General features: G+C 37.9%; 2 protein-coding genes across 2 annotated transcripts; one reads left to right on the top strand and one right to left on the bottom strand.

The window, feature by feature from the left end:
* Positions 1 to 164: 164 nt before the first annotated feature.
* On the bottom strand, positions 165 to 3,794 carry LOC124304825 (glucose dehydrogenase [FAD, quinone]-like). The gene is made up of 4 exons (XM_046763501.1): positions 2,569 to 3,794; positions 652 to 931; positions 455 to 569; positions 165 to 412 (listed from the first exon to the last, which is right to left on the bottom strand). The coding sequence occupies exons 1-4, from the start codon at positions 3,792 to 3,794 to the stop codon at positions 165 to 167; spliced, it is 1,869 nt and encodes a 622-aa protein (XP_046619457.1).
* Positions 3,795 to 8,110: 4,316 nt separating this feature from the next.
* LOC124306266 (glucose dehydrogenase [FAD, quinone]-like) lies at positions 8,111 to 14,084 on the top strand. Its single transcript, XM_046766763.1, has 4 exons — positions 8,111 to 8,735; positions 8,967 to 10,231; positions 11,721 to 12,000; positions 12,082 to 14,084. The coding sequence occupies exons 2-4, from the start codon at positions 8,991 to 8,993 to the stop codon at positions 12,448 to 12,450; spliced, it is 1,890 nt and encodes a 629-aa protein (XP_046622719.1). The 5' UTR covers positions 8,111 to 8,735; positions 8,967 to 8,990; the 3' UTR covers positions 12,451 to 14,084.
* The last annotated feature ends 1,937 nt before the right edge of the window (positions 14,085 to 16,021 follow it).

The raw sequence follows: 16,021 nt of genomic DNA, 5'->3' as shown, positions 1-16,021 counted from the left end.
TCCTGGATCTATAATCTATCATGAATAAAAATGACCAGGATTTTTTCGTTGTCTTTATTGACGTAGACATACATAGAAAGTTTCCATAATCACTTCCTCTAATCGTTATCGTCCACAATTGTACCCCATAAGTACCTTGTATACTTTTAACACCTTCAAATGCTTCAAGTGTTTGAAGAACTATTTAAATCGTCAACGTAAGCAGTTTTATTCCAATCTTCCTTGATAAGATCCGATGCCTTTTCGGCGATCATAACAATTGGAGCGTTGGTATTACCGGATACTATGGTTGGCATAATGGAGGCGTCCACAACTCGAAGACCATTCACACCGTGGACCCTCAAGCGTGAATCTACTACAGCCATTTCATCGTCAACAGGTCCCATTTTACAAGTGGAAGTAGGATGATACCCTGTCAATGAATAAAATGATGCGTGACAACGCCAATAGTCACGTGATGAGAAATTCAAGTGGGCACACTCTGGAATCACGTTGGAGTTGGGACGTGCGTTGAATTTTTTCATAGTCGAAGTTTGGCTGAGGTTATAGGCGAATGTGACTCCTTCTATCTGTAATAAGTCAAATATTTTCTAGAATTTTCTTTAACTTTGGTAGTTCCAGCATTATTGAATATAAATGTTATCAACGTACCAAAACGTCTAGATCATACGGGTCGCTGAAATAATTGGGAACTATGATTGGATGTTGCGTGATATTAGCACTTCTCAGCTTGATGTAACCTCTGCTTTTCGGATGCAGTAATACTGGTATTGCACCGTAGGCATTCCGATCTTTTATTCCCGTGTATATGTCATTGTAAAAGACGTCTGTGAGCCCTAAAGCGCTTTTAACGAGCAGGCTTTGAGTATTTTCAGCGTTTGAGCCAAGAAAGAATTGGATGTCCGGAAAATCAAGACTACTGTTAGCATAACTGTAAAAATATAATGTTGTTACCATGAATTCTCCCACACGTGAATTTTGACATTATTATATATAAGTTTATGTTGCACTGCTGATCACGGAATACATTTTAGACCATTGACACAAAAAAAAAGTTCTCTTTCCACGCAATTATATATTAGAAACTGAATCGAAACATATCAAAACCGAGTTCCGTGAACCGTGGTGTTACCTGGTTATTCCCACTTCACACTCCTCCGAGATTCATACCTTGACTTTTATCACTGCTATCTAAGCGTCCCTTCGTTACGTATAGACTAAACATCCCTTGCACACCTTGTGCGCACTTTACTATCTTTACTCTGATTCTCAGATCGCTCATCTCGCACTTTACTTCCGGCTCGCAGTCACACTTTGTTTTGCTCATCCTGAAACACTTCTTCTCTAGCTTTCAAACCAAACACTTCCTTACCAATGTCCATATATACAATAAACATCAAACGCATATTCTAATAATCATACCTAATCAACATTCATTCAAGCCTTACTCCTGGACTTCTTAGTTATTCCGTAATGTAAAAGTAGAGAACGCCGTAAATAAACGATCTTACCCTCTTCCTGGCCGAATTTTGCACGTCTCCGTTCGAAATATGGAACGATAGCCAGGAAGAGGTTAAGACCACTCAAACGACTATAATTGCAGTATCAATTGCACGAATATATCGCTTAATAAAGTGATCGTTTATATGTTTGGTAGGCCAGTAGCAAGTGACGTCTGATTTTAGACAGGAAACACGTATCTTAAATATGAACATCTGACAGCGAGGTCGAAGCCATGTAAGATTTTTTGTCAAATCATAATACAAACCAAAATTGTACCAAAAATTGCAACTCGATTTGTCGAATGACCGAATAAGATAGTTCAAAAGAAGTAGAAGGTTGACGTTATTGACGGTTCAAAAAGTTATGAGAAAGAAGGCCCTAGTGCAGAAAGATATTGTATCTGAAAGAAAGTCCTATACTCTGTCCGTCGAGAGATCGACCCCCTTACTCAGCCAAACACGTCCAGTTCTGTCAGATCCCGTCCAATGCTCTCCCCACTTTACCCCCTCCAGGTACGCAAACGGGTCTCGCAGCTGGCCAGACTCGGTTATATCCGACGAGGATACCCAGGTTCTCAAACCTAACAGTTAATTTTAAATCTATCGATTGATTCCAAACCTGATAGTTTATATTAAACCATTTCAAACAATCGAGCATCAGTCGTTGCAGCGTTGCAAGTGAGTTCGGACGTGTGAAATTTGAATTGCAGTTCTGTTATTTTCGTTGATTAATACATACGATGGCAGAAAATAGGGAGGAGGATGTAGAATAAATTGATTTGAGATATAATGAGACCGCGATGTTCATATTATTTCACTTATCAGTCCTTTTACAGAGCGTGGACTTTTGGTCAAGAGCACAAATGTAGCTAGTTTCGCTATCCCCACCCGATTCCCACTCCGCTTGAATCTGCGCGACGCTGGGTCGGTCTCACGCCGGACAGAGTATAGTTCGGAAAGTTGTTTGAAACGCTTTTTTCCGCACTATTAGGAAATGGAGCATTTTATACACACTTCACATGCTTCGAGAATCGCTCTGTTCAAGCATAAAAATAAGGATATTCACCTGGTTTTGACGAAACCAATCACTTGGCAGATAGGTATATCATACAATTGACCCGTTTTTTCCACCATAAATTCTTCTGCTTGTGATATAATTGACTCACTAAGATTATACGGTGGTTCAATCAGAGAAGCGAGCCCACCAATCGCCACATGGTCCTGAAGGTTTTGCCCGACTCCTGGGCTGTTGCGAATAACCTCAATGCCAAGGTCTTCTAGGTTCTCTCGCGGACCGATTCCTGAGAGCATTAGCAGTTGAGGCGATTGAATCGCGCCCGCTGAGAGTATTACCTCTTTTTTTGCACGAACGGTGAACCTCATGTTTTCTCGAACAAATTCAACTCCATAAGCTGTTTTTGTCGTTTTATCGATGAGAATCTTATGGACCAGAGAATTCGTACTAATGTGTAGGTTTTTCCTATCAGCTGCGGATCGCAGATAGGCTTTAGCCGTGCTGCATCGAAGGCCGTTTCTAGTTGTAGCTTGCGTGCGCATAAATCCAGTCTGGGTCTTACCGTTCACATCTACCACACTGTAGCCTAGTTCAGAAGTGGCATTCAGAAAATAGCTCGTAATAGGATGTTCATATTTCAAGTGTTCAACTGTCAAATGGCCAGCGGTTCCATGATACGGCGATTCACGGAGATCGGGTATTGAGATATTTTCGGATTTTTTGAAATAAGGTAAAACATCCTCGTATCCCCATCCATCATTTCCAAAATCTCTCCATTGATCATAATCTCTTCGATTTCCTCGTATATACAGATTGTAATTGAGGACGCTGCTTCCTCCAAGTACTTTACCTCTGGGCCAATTGCATTGCTTGTTGATCATGCCTTGGCAGTAGGTCGATGAAGGTTCGGTTCTAAATGCCCAGTCAGAATTCGTGTTTTGAAGGAGTAAGGCTAACGCAGGTGCGTCAGATACAACTCCTTCAGCATTCCCAGCCTCCAGTAGCAAAACGGTCCAGTTTGCATTTTCCGTTAATCTGTTAGCAAGTACGGATCCCGCGGATCCTCCACCGATTATCACAAAGTCATAACTGTTGAGTAGCTCTGCTGTCGAGTCGATACGTACGCTGTTATCTTTGTCAACTATATCTGGTCGCAGAAGCATTATTAGAAATTGCAATACGGTGATGATTGCGGTTACTGTCCTCTTGGTCAAAGCGGTGCGGATCCTCGGGTATGTAAAGGTGGGATATCGAAGTATTTGTTGGACTGGCGTCATTTTCTGTCGGGCACAATCACAATTAGAGTCCTGTGAGTCTGCATTGGTTGTGAAAAGTTTTGACAATTGCACTATCAATAACTGAAATTTCTCAGACGTATTACACGGTACTGCTACTGATCAACTAACAACTCCTGACTCATATGCCATGCTTTTATATGCGCGAAGATATTTGTTTGCGTGCACACGCTTTAATACCAATGAACGCATGTGTTTGAAAACCTTGTCAAAATGGAATTCCGATCCCGAAACATTTCGCTGGGTGTTCCGAAAGCGTCTAAGAGGTTGCCAAGGTCAGTCTTTACGTCCCGCCTAAATTAATCTAATTTATTCTGACTACTATCAAATCCCAGGCATCACTACCGCCAAATGGTAGATATAGCACATTTTCATATGCGATGCTAGACACAAATGTTCAAATAATTTTCTGTTTCACATTCAGTTGGTAAGACATAAAATCTACTTGTAAGCAACAACATAGGAGGTGTAAAAAATTCCGTCAAGGACCAAAACAACATCACAATAAAAATACCAAACTCACTCCTCACTTAGAATATGTGAGTTTCGTGATTAAATTATAATATTATATGATTAGATTAAAAGTTTCCACTCCCTAGAGGCTAGAGGTTCAAAGCCACAATTCACATAAAACCAGTTTTGGAATGCGTCACTATGTTTAGACATAGAACTCGGTTTCAATCCTATCACTACAGAAGTAAACACATCTTCAAAATAATTTCCCAATTATACTCATTGTCAGTATGAAGAATAGTGATAAAAGATCACTGGGACGTGGCGTCGTTTTCCTATCTACAGGTCGAAGTATTGCAGTAGAGGATATATTGTTCGATAACATTTCATTCTAATTAATTAACGAGACACTGATTGGGACTCCTTTGTGGTGATTTCGCCTTAGGTACGATCAGACGGCCAGAATTTCAATTACGTTCGATTTATCCATGATAGAACCTAGAACTTCTTTATGAACAATATTGCTTTTACACAATTAATAATTTGAATTTTCGCTGTTTACGGTAAGAGATTTTTGCGTCGACAATATTCTGAAATTACTTTTTGATTTTATTCTGCAAACAGGGCAATATATAATTAACCATGGATAAATACATTTCGTAAATATGAACCAACACCATCGAAAGATGGATCTTGGGACTTGTTAATTGTCGTTGCAAAATCCAATCCAACAAATATCTATCTTTTAACTATCTTAAACAGTACGTTCTCCTCGGACGGTAATGATAGTATCAATACTGTCACTCCAGCGTAATCTCCACTAATTATTTCCAAACATTACAGATCCTCTTTTAACTCCTCGACAACGAATCCGGTACCATTAATATCTGTGCAACGGATATAGGTCGCGTAACAAAATGACCATGCTTTATTTTTTTAACGTTAATTTATTACTCGGAAAGCCATACGACATTCATAAATTTATGAATTCGATTGGCAGTGTATAAGACTATTTTTGTGTCATGCTGATCTTCACCGGAATCTACGCTCAGATAGTTTGTGCTGATATCTTCTATTTTTGTTAAAATTTTGTTATTAATTGCGATAACGCCGGCATTTGTCGATGCTAGCATAACTTAAGATAATAGAGTAGTAAAAAAAAAACATTCAAACAGTCGGCAACAATTTCGGCAGTCGGTAAGGATTGCCTAGAATCCTCTCAATGTAAAAAGATACGGTACGTTTAATTCGTGCCTAGTACAAAAATCATGCTCTGTCTGGATTAAGGGGTTAGGTGGGTTTCAAAAGCTCAAAATAGGTACATTTTTATGAATTTTTTTCTACTTAATCAACAGAATATTTCATTCCATCAATTTAACACATAAAAGATACATATTTTATAAGTAGTTTGTGAAATTTTCATTGAAAAATATTGAAAATTAAGGCGTGGACACGTCGTCTGCTATGACACCTCAAAAAAAAGTTCTCTCGGCGTAGTCAGGATAACTCATGACAGATTCATCTGAAATGCAAAAACCAAAAATTTTCTGTTAGTAGATGTTTAAAACTCGTACTTGGACGAAGGAAAAAAAAAAAAAAAAAAAATTACATTTTTGGCGGCGTTGAAAACAAAAAACCCTTATTTTGAGTAAAATTTGCACCCTTCACGGCCTTGAAAAATTACTTGGAATAGAAAAAAAAAAAATTCCTTCGTTCAAGTACGAGATAATGTTATTTTGAAGAAGTGTGCAAAATTTGAAAGAGATCGGTTCATAAGTTTTCGAGAAATCGTGACTACCGATTTCAAAAATGTAGTTTCGAGAAAAACGCGATTGAAGATTTACATTCAAAAAACATGTAAATAATCGTACTTACACCGTATAATGATGCAAACCCATGTTTTTTCCACATGCCATCACCTGACACGGTAACATCTGTCGTATCTTCAACATTATTTTCATCACACGTTAATTTTTTTTCTTGATTTGCAGCAGACAACAAAATTGATTCGGCAACAGTTATGACGCACTCATGTATTTTATGAGCACAAAAATTGTACGTTGATGCATTCAAGAATGAGAAACTTATATCCATCAAACCACAGAATTTTTTACATCCGGCAAGTCCTAAGCCTAGTATTCGCATCACAAAAATAAATGAACAATAGCTAAGCAGCTGCCTCGATATATCTGCCTCCATATACCTGCGTCACGCTCGGTTATAGCCTGATGGGTGAAACATCCAAAGGCTATATCTCTTAGAATATGACTCGGATCGTTTTAAAATTTTAAAGGAATATTCTCAACATATTCAATTATAAGATAAGCAAAAAAAAAAAAATTCGATTTTTTGAAATTTTGAAACCCACCTAACCCCTTAACGGATGATTCATCACACATAAATCTAATTACAAATATCTCTGGTCAAACATTTCGTTTCTTTCTAGGTATGCCAACATTTGTGTCGATTTCCCGCACCTCCAATTATTTCTTGGTTCAACGACGCTAAATACGAATACTTAAGTCGTTAAAAGGATCTTTGGCCTTAGAGACGATTTTTACGCAGCTATATTTTCGAACATAATCGATAAGCCAGCGAACGACGTGATACCATCGCTGTTAAACCCGAAGAGTAGAAATTACGTCAAACTGAGAGACAATAATATCACAGAGCAGCCGATCATAGTTCCAAACTATTTCGACGCATGAATGATCTGGCGGTTTTGGTACCTAGATAATTTGTATACTGAATAACATTATATAAAAAATCGTACAAAAATTATGTGTAGTTCACTATATGATGTTTGATCCGGTATACCTGGTGATTCGTGCTTTGGCAATTTATTACGTGATTTTTTATGTGTTTCATCGAATTCACAAGATAAATTTTATAATTCAACACACAATCATTTTCAGGAGGACTACTTGAGAGTGAGAGGACAATGTAGGGTGTAGAGTATCAGCAAGAATGTGGGAAAGTTGGACAAGCGCGTAGACTTGAAAACTAGACGTAGCAGCTAGTAATTTCATTGAAAAGCTGAAAATTTTTCAACCAAGGTCATGTATTCTCAAAATTGGATGGTCATAGGGTTGGTATTGAGCTAGTTGCTGAATTACAATATACTGTGTAGCATGCATCGCGGTGGTGTTCCGGTTACAAATCGATTATCGTGTTTTTCGTGAAGCTGAGATGGGACGATCGGATCGATCGAAACACTGTCTGGGACCGTACCATTAAATTCTGATGGGAGGTCAACGATGAAAGTATTTATCTTTTCCTTCGCGCACTTTAAACACAGCGTTGGAATCCAATCTCGATGAATAACACATTTGCTAATGGAGTTGATATCACGTAATGGAACCTCCGCGGGAATCTTATACTAGAGCTCTCGAGAATCATTCATGTTCTGCATTCTAACACTGACCGAAACTCGTATTGTTTAATATTCTGTATGCCTTGTATAATAAACGCCGAGCTTCAAATATTTGATATTTAGTTCCTGCTTGCAAACTCGAGTGCCTGGTCATGGCTTTGATGGCTCCGTGAAACGACTCCCAAGGCATGTCAGTTTACAAGTAGGGGCAAAGAAACAAATATTTGAACTTGAGTACTGTTTGACTGGATAAGTTGAATATTAAAACAGGAAAAAGAAAACAAACATCTCAACCCGAGTGCTTATTTGAATGTTATATACATTAGCTAAACTATTACTATGCTTGTGATACGATTGGCTGAGGTCCAAATACTGGTACGATGAGAATTATGTGATTTGTACCGCTACGTTCGCAAACGTACGCATCCGTTTGACCTGAAGTCATTCGCGTACACGCACAGATATTATTGGGACTATAAAAACCAAGTATTTCAACGGGGATTCGATCAATGTGTTGAGTTCTTGTGCCGTGTTGAGTTCTTGATACAGGAATTGCACACACATTTCACAGTGAACGCCAAATCACAGTGTGGTGATAGATATCGTACTCGATAGATATACGCTTGTGCACCCCAACTGCAGACTGTCCAATGGGCATATACTGGGATCCGTTTATTGTGAATTTAAGAATCTGTCGAATGACGCGAATGAAGAGAAAATATTGCTAAAGACTGAAATAAATGGCGTGGGTATAAATGCAAGAAACGCAGAAATGAAACAAATTCACATGGTCTGTACAAGCAGAAGCTGACGGGATCAAAAGAATGTCAATAATGCACACGAGAAAAACATACAAACGTTAAACTTATTAACGTGGATTTTACAGTAAATCGTCAGTACGGAAGTCAAACCTTAACGAATCTCTCATGCAGCAATAGTATATTGTATACCAAGAACGGGAAGTGCGAAATTAGCATTTTTTTTTCCTAAATTGATCGTTAAGTGACGTGTTGCTAGATCAGAAGAGCTGGTATTGGCCATAGTCAACAGTCTTCCGGATAAGGAGATACTTACCCCTGGATAAAAATTTTTTTTGTGTGAGTGATAAAAAATCGAAGAAAATCATGCATATACTATTTTCAAGGGGGTATTCACTTATAGGTCGGGTGACAAGCGGCTGCAATGATTTTAATAATTCTACGCAATTTTAAAGTCACTGCTTTCTCAACTAGTTTACGATTTCAACAATTGAATACCCACTCGAATATTTTATACCAGTAAACACATCTGCATTCTACTAATGATGAAATTGTACAATGTTTTGACAGCCAACACCGAATCAAGGAGTTGTCATGGAAATTGTTCCCGAAAGAAACACATCTGTATCCCAACTGATTGTTCAGTGGGCATACACTGGTATCCGTTTTGCTTTGTCCAACGGGACCATGATTGGATTTTTAACATTTTTGGAACTTTTGATAGTCCTCCGGCGACCTGACATTGTCGACAAAGACAACAGAGTACGTATCGTTTCGGTGGAAGAGATGCTTGGCAGTTATGACTTTGTAATAATCGGAGGAGGATCTGCAGGAGCCGTACTCGCTAACAGATTATCGGAAAATTCAAATTGGACTATCCTGCTATTGGAGGCTGGGAACGATGAAGGAGTTATCTCTGACGTACCTTCACTGGCTTTATATCTTCAGCACACCGAAGTCGACTGGGGATTCAAAATTGAAAATTCGTCGACCTATTGTAAAGGCATGGTCAACAATCAATGCAACTGGCCCAGAGGTAAAGCACTCGGAGGGAGCAGCGTCATTAATTATCTGATATACGTTCGTGGCAATCGAAAAGATTACGACCAATGGGAGGAGTTGGGAAATTCCGGATGGGGATACGACGATGTTTTACCATACTTCAAAAAAGCGGAAAACGTATCCATCCCTGATCTCCGCGCATCTCCTTATCATGGGACCACTGGCTATTTGACTGTTGAACGAGCAAGATACAAGCATCCGATTGCAGGCTATTTTCTGAATGCTAGTTTTGAAATGGGTTACTCTGAGGTGGATGTGAACGGAGAGACGCAGACGGGATTTATGTACCCGCAAGCCACTGTGAGAAATGGCCTTAGATGCAGCTCGGCAAAAGCCTATCTGCGTTCCACAGCTGGAAGAGAAAACCTCCATGTGCGCACGGGTGCTTTGGTCACTAAGATTCTCGTGAATGAAACCACAAAAACAGCTTACGGTGTTGAATTTGTCCGAGAAAACATGACGTACACCGTTCGTGCAAAAAAAGAGGTAATACTCTCAGCGGGCACTATTCAATCGCCTCAACTCCTAATGCTCTCAGGAATCGGTCCTAAGGAACACTTAGAAGAGGTCGGCATTCGGGTTATTCTGGATAGTCCAGGAGTTGGGAAAAATCTTCAGGATCATGTGGGGATTGGAGGACTTACCTATCTGATTGATCCGCCGTATGATTCATCAACATCGACTCTTTCGGAAGTAGAACAATTCCTGGCTGAGCGAAACGGCTCGTTATATGACATATCCTTCGGCGAAGTTATAGGTTTCACCAATTCCAGGTAGTAATAATATAATAAAAATGTTTACTGATATTTCTCTGTACAGTAAATATCAATAATTTTACTCAATGATTTTCAGTTTGATACTTTCATTGTCCATCGCGGTAGACAGAGGTAGATTCCCACTAGCTGTTGCTCTTATCCGTAATCCAATTATGTACATTCGAGTATGCTTTTCATTACTAGTGCTTCTGCCCCTACACTGTTGAAAATGATTGTGAATTTACTACACATTTATTGTACAAAAGACGTGTAAATTTACAAATTCAGTGCAGCAACGTAAATTACTATGCATTTGTTTGAAATTTACAATGAAAATTTTTGATTTTACTAAAATTTATAGGAAAAACACACAAAAGTAATCTGTTTCACTAAGTTTTACAGTAAATTTATTGTGTTTGTAAATTGAATACACAGTAAATGTATGGTGAATTCACTGTTCCGTATCCGGATAAGACTTCTAGCACAGTGAAAGAATTTCTATACAGAAATTTTCAACACTGTATAATTATGTATGTATAATACGTAATCCTCCATAGAAAGTTACTCCGCACACGGCTATGCAACGTAGTCACAGCTTCTAAGCCGTGCTTCTATGATAATTCTTATATTCGTTATCGCTTCACTGAACACAATAGTTTCGTTAGATTCTGTGCACACACTAATTGTCATGGCTTCTTTTTCTGCGAATTCTCTTCTTACACTCAGGTCGTTCAAACTAAAGATTTCGTCTCTAGTAATGTAATTGCCGTAATTAATTAGTAGGTGTACAAGATTCGCAGTTTCTACCTATCAGATCAACCGTGGAGTAACACCTTAAAAGTCATATTGAACATTCATTTTAATACTGCATTTCGGCACCCTGGTCATTTGTAAGTATAATCAAATAATTTTTGACAAAACATACGAACGACTTGAAAAAAATCAACCAATGCAACTTCTTCTACAGAGAAAAGAATATTTCTTTTACTCGTGACTTGATAAGTCAACTGAAACTTTTTGCCGTTGTTACGGGGTGGATGGTTGAAATCGCGACAGTAGAGCAATCAATAAATCCGACATGCGTTTACTCTAAATCACGTATTTCTTACTAGTCACATGTTTTATTCTAATATATGATAGAGAACATTGGATAAAAATTGTTTACCTTCGGAATAACAGTCGACGATAGCTTTTTTATAATTAAAACTTGTCACCGAATACAAAAAGTTTAATTTGATTTATCAAAGCATGAGTGAAGGAAATTATTTAATTTTTTTTATAGCAAAGTCATATTCTTTTTCAAGAATTCAAGATTCAAAATGCTGTCTATCATGCTGTCTCTTTGGCTTGGAGGTGGGCCTGAAAGGAGTAGAAATAGAAATGGATTGTATCAAGATAGGCTTCGGTTTGGAATTGAATGCAAAAGATTTGTCTATTTAAATTCGCAATTTATCGAGGAAAATTTGCTTCCAAGTAAACGTCATGGTGACATCTCACATGCTTTCAGGTATGCTAACAGTTCCCTCGATTTTCCTGACCTCCAGTATTTTCTCTGGTCATCGGCTTTCAATGGAAACAGCGAACTTACCAAGAATGCGTTTGGTCTCAAAGATGATCTTTACGAAACCTTATATTCGAATATCATCAACAAGGATGCCTACAGTATAATCCCATTTATATTACACCCGAAGAGCAGAGGCTACGTCAAGCTGAGAGATAATAATATCGTACACCATCCACTCATAGTTCCGAATTACTTTGATAACCCACAAGATTTAGAGATTCTGGTAAGCTAATAAATTTGGTGTCAAATAATACCGATATTTCTATCGAAGTGTAACTTTCACACGGGATCTCGTTTTTTACAGGCGGAGGCAGCCGATTTCATTTACAATTTCAGCCTTACGTCGACTATGCAGGAATTGAATGCCAGTGTCAGCTCCAACTTGATCCCGGATTGTGCTCACTTGGAATTTCCATCTCGTGACTATTGGCGCTGCTACGCAAGATTCTATACATTGACGATTTATCACGCTACTTCCACTTGTAAAATGGGCTCTGAAAATGACGAAATGGCTGTGGTGAACCAACGCCTCAAGGTTCACGGTATAAATGGTCTCCGTGTTGTGGACGCTTCCATAATGCCAAACATAGTGTCCGGTAATACCAATGCTCCAGTTATTATGATCGCTGAAAAGGCAGCAGATCTTATTAAGGAAGATTGGAATAGTCACTAGTCGAGTAAATGATCATCCAAAGCATTGATACGTAAACAAAGATAGCTGATAAAGATATTTTCCCGTAAAAAGTGGAGCGCTGTTGTTTGTGAGAGCTAAATATTCATTAATATAGGTAAATATTGAATGATCTTAGGTTTGATGCCGGGAGTTTTCAGCGAATGGTCTCAACGCAAACGATGTTTCGCCGCTAGATAAGCAACCGAAGTTACATTTTACACGAAGTGAGTCCCTAAGTAAGCAGATCTACAGCCAATCATATTTCTGTAACGATTGATTAATGGGTAATAACAAATTTGACAACTATTGTTCAATGCCCTACAACGTAGCAAAATTAGAGCGACATCGGGGGCAATCTCCAAATGAACGTTCGTTGTCAGTTACAGGAAAAGTAATGTTTGGATCTTCACAGAGTTGTCACATTATGTTCGTCATTTTTCTTTTCATCATCATTATTTTCCACAGTAATTTCAGTTTCTCAAACTGAAAGACGAAACGGGTACGTCACACTTATTTTGCCTAAATAAACAGGTACAACTTCACTGTGCTTTTGTTTTTCGTCGCTATTTATGTCGTAAACGTGAATAGAAAATTTAAACCATCATTCCGTAGCAGTAAGCTAAAATATGGGTACGAACCGGATTATCATCAGCTCGAAGTCGACCAGAGGAAGCAATACGAGTCGCTGTTTCGGATGTTGACAATAGCCTTCTTGTCTTGAATATCCTTCAGTAGTTTTGTGTACAGCAACACATCTCCTTATAGTGGAATGTACTTGTCGTTGAAGTTACAGCCAGATTGATCATTTCGATCAACGACCAGCCAGAGTCTTTCTCTTGGAAATATTTCACTTCGGAAAAGACTGTTTCTTTCACGTTTTCTTGGAATCACTCTTGTACGTCCGTCGATTGGAGCATGACTTCATTTCTGGTATTTTGAAAAATTTCGTTTCCGCCACAATTTCGTTACACTGAATCTACAAGTCAAGGCAGAGTTTGTTTTTAAATTTTCCACGTTTTATAGCGTTCTCTTCAGTCTTGTTACAACCAGGTGTCTTGCATCAAACTGCTCGAGTTTTTTTTGTTTTTTTGGCACAAATTTATAACGGCTCCGGTTCTAATTTAACTCTTGAAAGCTATACCCGATTCTTCTCATCGCATTTGATCACTTCTCCGTTGTTTCTGAAATCCATCCTCCGCATTTCGAAACTGTTGAAAATTGGCTATCACCGACTTAAAAATTCCGATTGTAGTAAAAATTCTTATTTTCTGTTCGATCGTTGAGACGTCGTTTCCTGATAATTTATTCAAAAGCCTGATATTGTGGGTTCTGCAACAAATCTACTTTTGAATTTGCACGAGTGATGATCTCTTTGTCAAAAGTTTAAATACCGTTTCCATGATTTTGATCAATTTCAGACACTTCTTGGATTCCATTTTTAGTCTTTTTTCAAGCGCACGAAATAAAGCTATGGGGGCAAAGCTTGCTTCAGGATCATTGTCGTGTGACAACGCGGTGTAAAAGAATGAGAGTTTTTTATTACAATAATTTAAATTAAACATTACATAATTTCGTCGATGAAATTTTCTTCATCACCATTATAATATGACAGAAGGAAAGGTATAATAATTTTATCAAATCATTCAAATTATTATGTGTATAAACGTATATGTTATGTGTATAAATAAAATGTATAGATATAAAAAAGTTTCGCCTCGTTTCATCATTCGCTTTCCACATATCACCTTTCGCAATTTTGACAAATTAGTTTACACGTTTTCATAGCTTTGACCTTGTTTGTCGGTACAATACTTTATTTCTCGAAGAGCTTTACGTTTACTGAATTGGTCAAATCGTATTTGGGTTAGGCGGGCTTATTTGAATGGTACAAAGGTCCCTTTTATATGTCATGACTTACACATTGTCCAAGATTCGTGAAGAACCGTATGTAATATTCTGTAAGAAAATTTCGAGATCTTTCGCGAACAAATTCAGAGCGAACAAATTCAAAAAATTATGGAAAATTCTGTCGGAAAATATGGTCAAGAAATCTATTCTGTAACCACAAACGATATAACATTTGCTTTATGAGTTCGCGGAACTTATTCTTTATGCGGACATAGATTAATGAAAACAGAACATTTTAAGCTCTTATTCTAGACAAAATGACCGGAGATTTTTTCACAGCGAATAATGGAATAACAGTCAGAAATATGGACATCTTCATGTGCGTTGACTCTGAATTATTGTATCCTGAAAGACCGATTGAGAATCAAATCATTGCTTTATATAACGATGCTATGTTACAACAATGCGAATTATTAATTAAATTATTATGCGGAAAACCAGGTTTTATTAGTACGTACAGCGGAATGCGTACCGGTAGACGTCGGTACAAGGGAAATAAATGAATGTTTTCAAGAACTTCCAGTTTATAGAGGCAACGAAACAGTATTCATGTTATCGAAAACGCATATTTTAGTGAAATCGTGAAATCAAATCGAATGCAATGTACTTCCATCAACGAAGTTTAATTTTAATAACGCTTGGTACAGAACATGTCGGATTTTAGTACCAGCAATAGCACCAGATGAAATATAAACTAATACTAAGAAGTCGCGAAGAAGCGTAATACTAGAAAATCTCGCAACAGGTGAAATTTATTCAAATCAAGATTCAGCAAAGTTATCCGGAAAATATAACGTTTCCAGTAGAGAGACCAGCCGTGTTAAATGGTATAGGAAGAGAAGTTACAGCTCAAATCTCAACTAATCATGGATTATCAATGAATTTGTTTAGTGACAAAGACGTGATTGGAATATCTTTAGAAGAAGCTTGGGGAAAGGTATACAATTTCTTCAAACTCATCGGAACATTTAGCGCAACCTTGTCGAAGGAATAAAATCCTTGATCGATATTCTAGTTCATGGATATGCTTATAGGCTCAATTTGGGATTCAGTTAGAAATTTATTATTACGTAAGAGCGAAGGAGTCAAAACTCCGGAAAACAAAGTTAGCTCAGATTTCATCGCAGAGTTGGGTTGGGCGATACTGATCCACTATTCCCAGTCCCACGAGGCAGGAATACAGAGGACCAAAATATTTCTTTTACACTTGTGCAATTTCCTAGTTGGCCCAACTTCCTTGAAATTGAGCAGAGCCAATCAATGAGTCGGTAGATTCTTTAAATCACAAACCAAACGCCAATAGGAACATTGTGCTCGAATAGAATGAGTCTCTTCGAAGAGATCTATCTACCAGAATAGTTCTGAAAAATCTACTTGTGCAACAGTTGATCAACTCTACGAGATACTTTGAATCCTTATTTCGAATCTTCTTAGAAAAGTTCTGAATCTTGACCTCTTGGTGAAGCATTTCTTACTTGGAAACTCAAAGTGCGTAAGTGAAATAATTTTATACCGGTAATTACCAACTTTGTCTTTTGTCAATTGATGCATTTCAAAATAACTACCTTTGACTTTTGTTTCTGATCATGTATTCTGAACTAACTTTTGTTACTGTGTTCTGATCCATTTATTTTAAATAAACCCTTTGACCTTGTATTTGATT

This window comes from Neodiprion virginianus, chromosome 5 (assembly GCF_021901495.1).
Source record: "Neodiprion virginianus isolate iyNeoVirg1 chromosome 5, iyNeoVirg1.1, whole genome shotgun sequence".
In the NCBI taxonomy this organism is placed as follows: Eukaryota; Metazoa; Arthropoda; class Insecta; order Hymenoptera; family Diprionidae; genus Neodiprion; species Neodiprion virginianus.
The sequence above is the reverse complement of the archived record's forward strand: the minus strand, read 5'-3'. Positions and strand labels throughout refer to the sequence as shown.

Excerpts from the sequence above, each read along its gene's own strand:
- LOC124304825 (XM_046763501.1), bottom strand. The coding sequence starts at position 3,794 with ATGACGCCAGTCCAACAAATACTTCGATATCCCACCTTTACATACCCG. Across the intron at positions 932-2,568 it reads ATTGGTTTCGTCAAAACCAG|TTATGCTAACAGTAGTCTTG; the intron begins GTGAATATCCTT and ends ATATTTTTACAG. Across the intron at positions 570-651 it reads CGTATGATCTAGACGTTTTG|ATAGAAGGAGTCACATTCGC; the intron begins GTACGTTGATAA and ends GACTTATTACAG.
- LOC124306266 (XM_046766763.1), top strand. The coding sequence starts at position 8,991 with ATGGAAATTGTTCCCGAAAGAAACACATCTGTATCCCAACTGATTGTT. Across the intron at positions 10,232-11,720 it reads ATAGGTTTCACCAATTCCAG|GTATGCTAACAGTTCCCTCG; the intron begins GTAGTAATAATA and ends ACATGCTTTCAG. Across the intron at positions 12,001-12,081 it reads CACAAGATTTAGAGATTCTG|GCGGAGGCAGCCGATTTCAT; the intron begins GTAAGCTAATAA and ends CGTTTTTTACAG.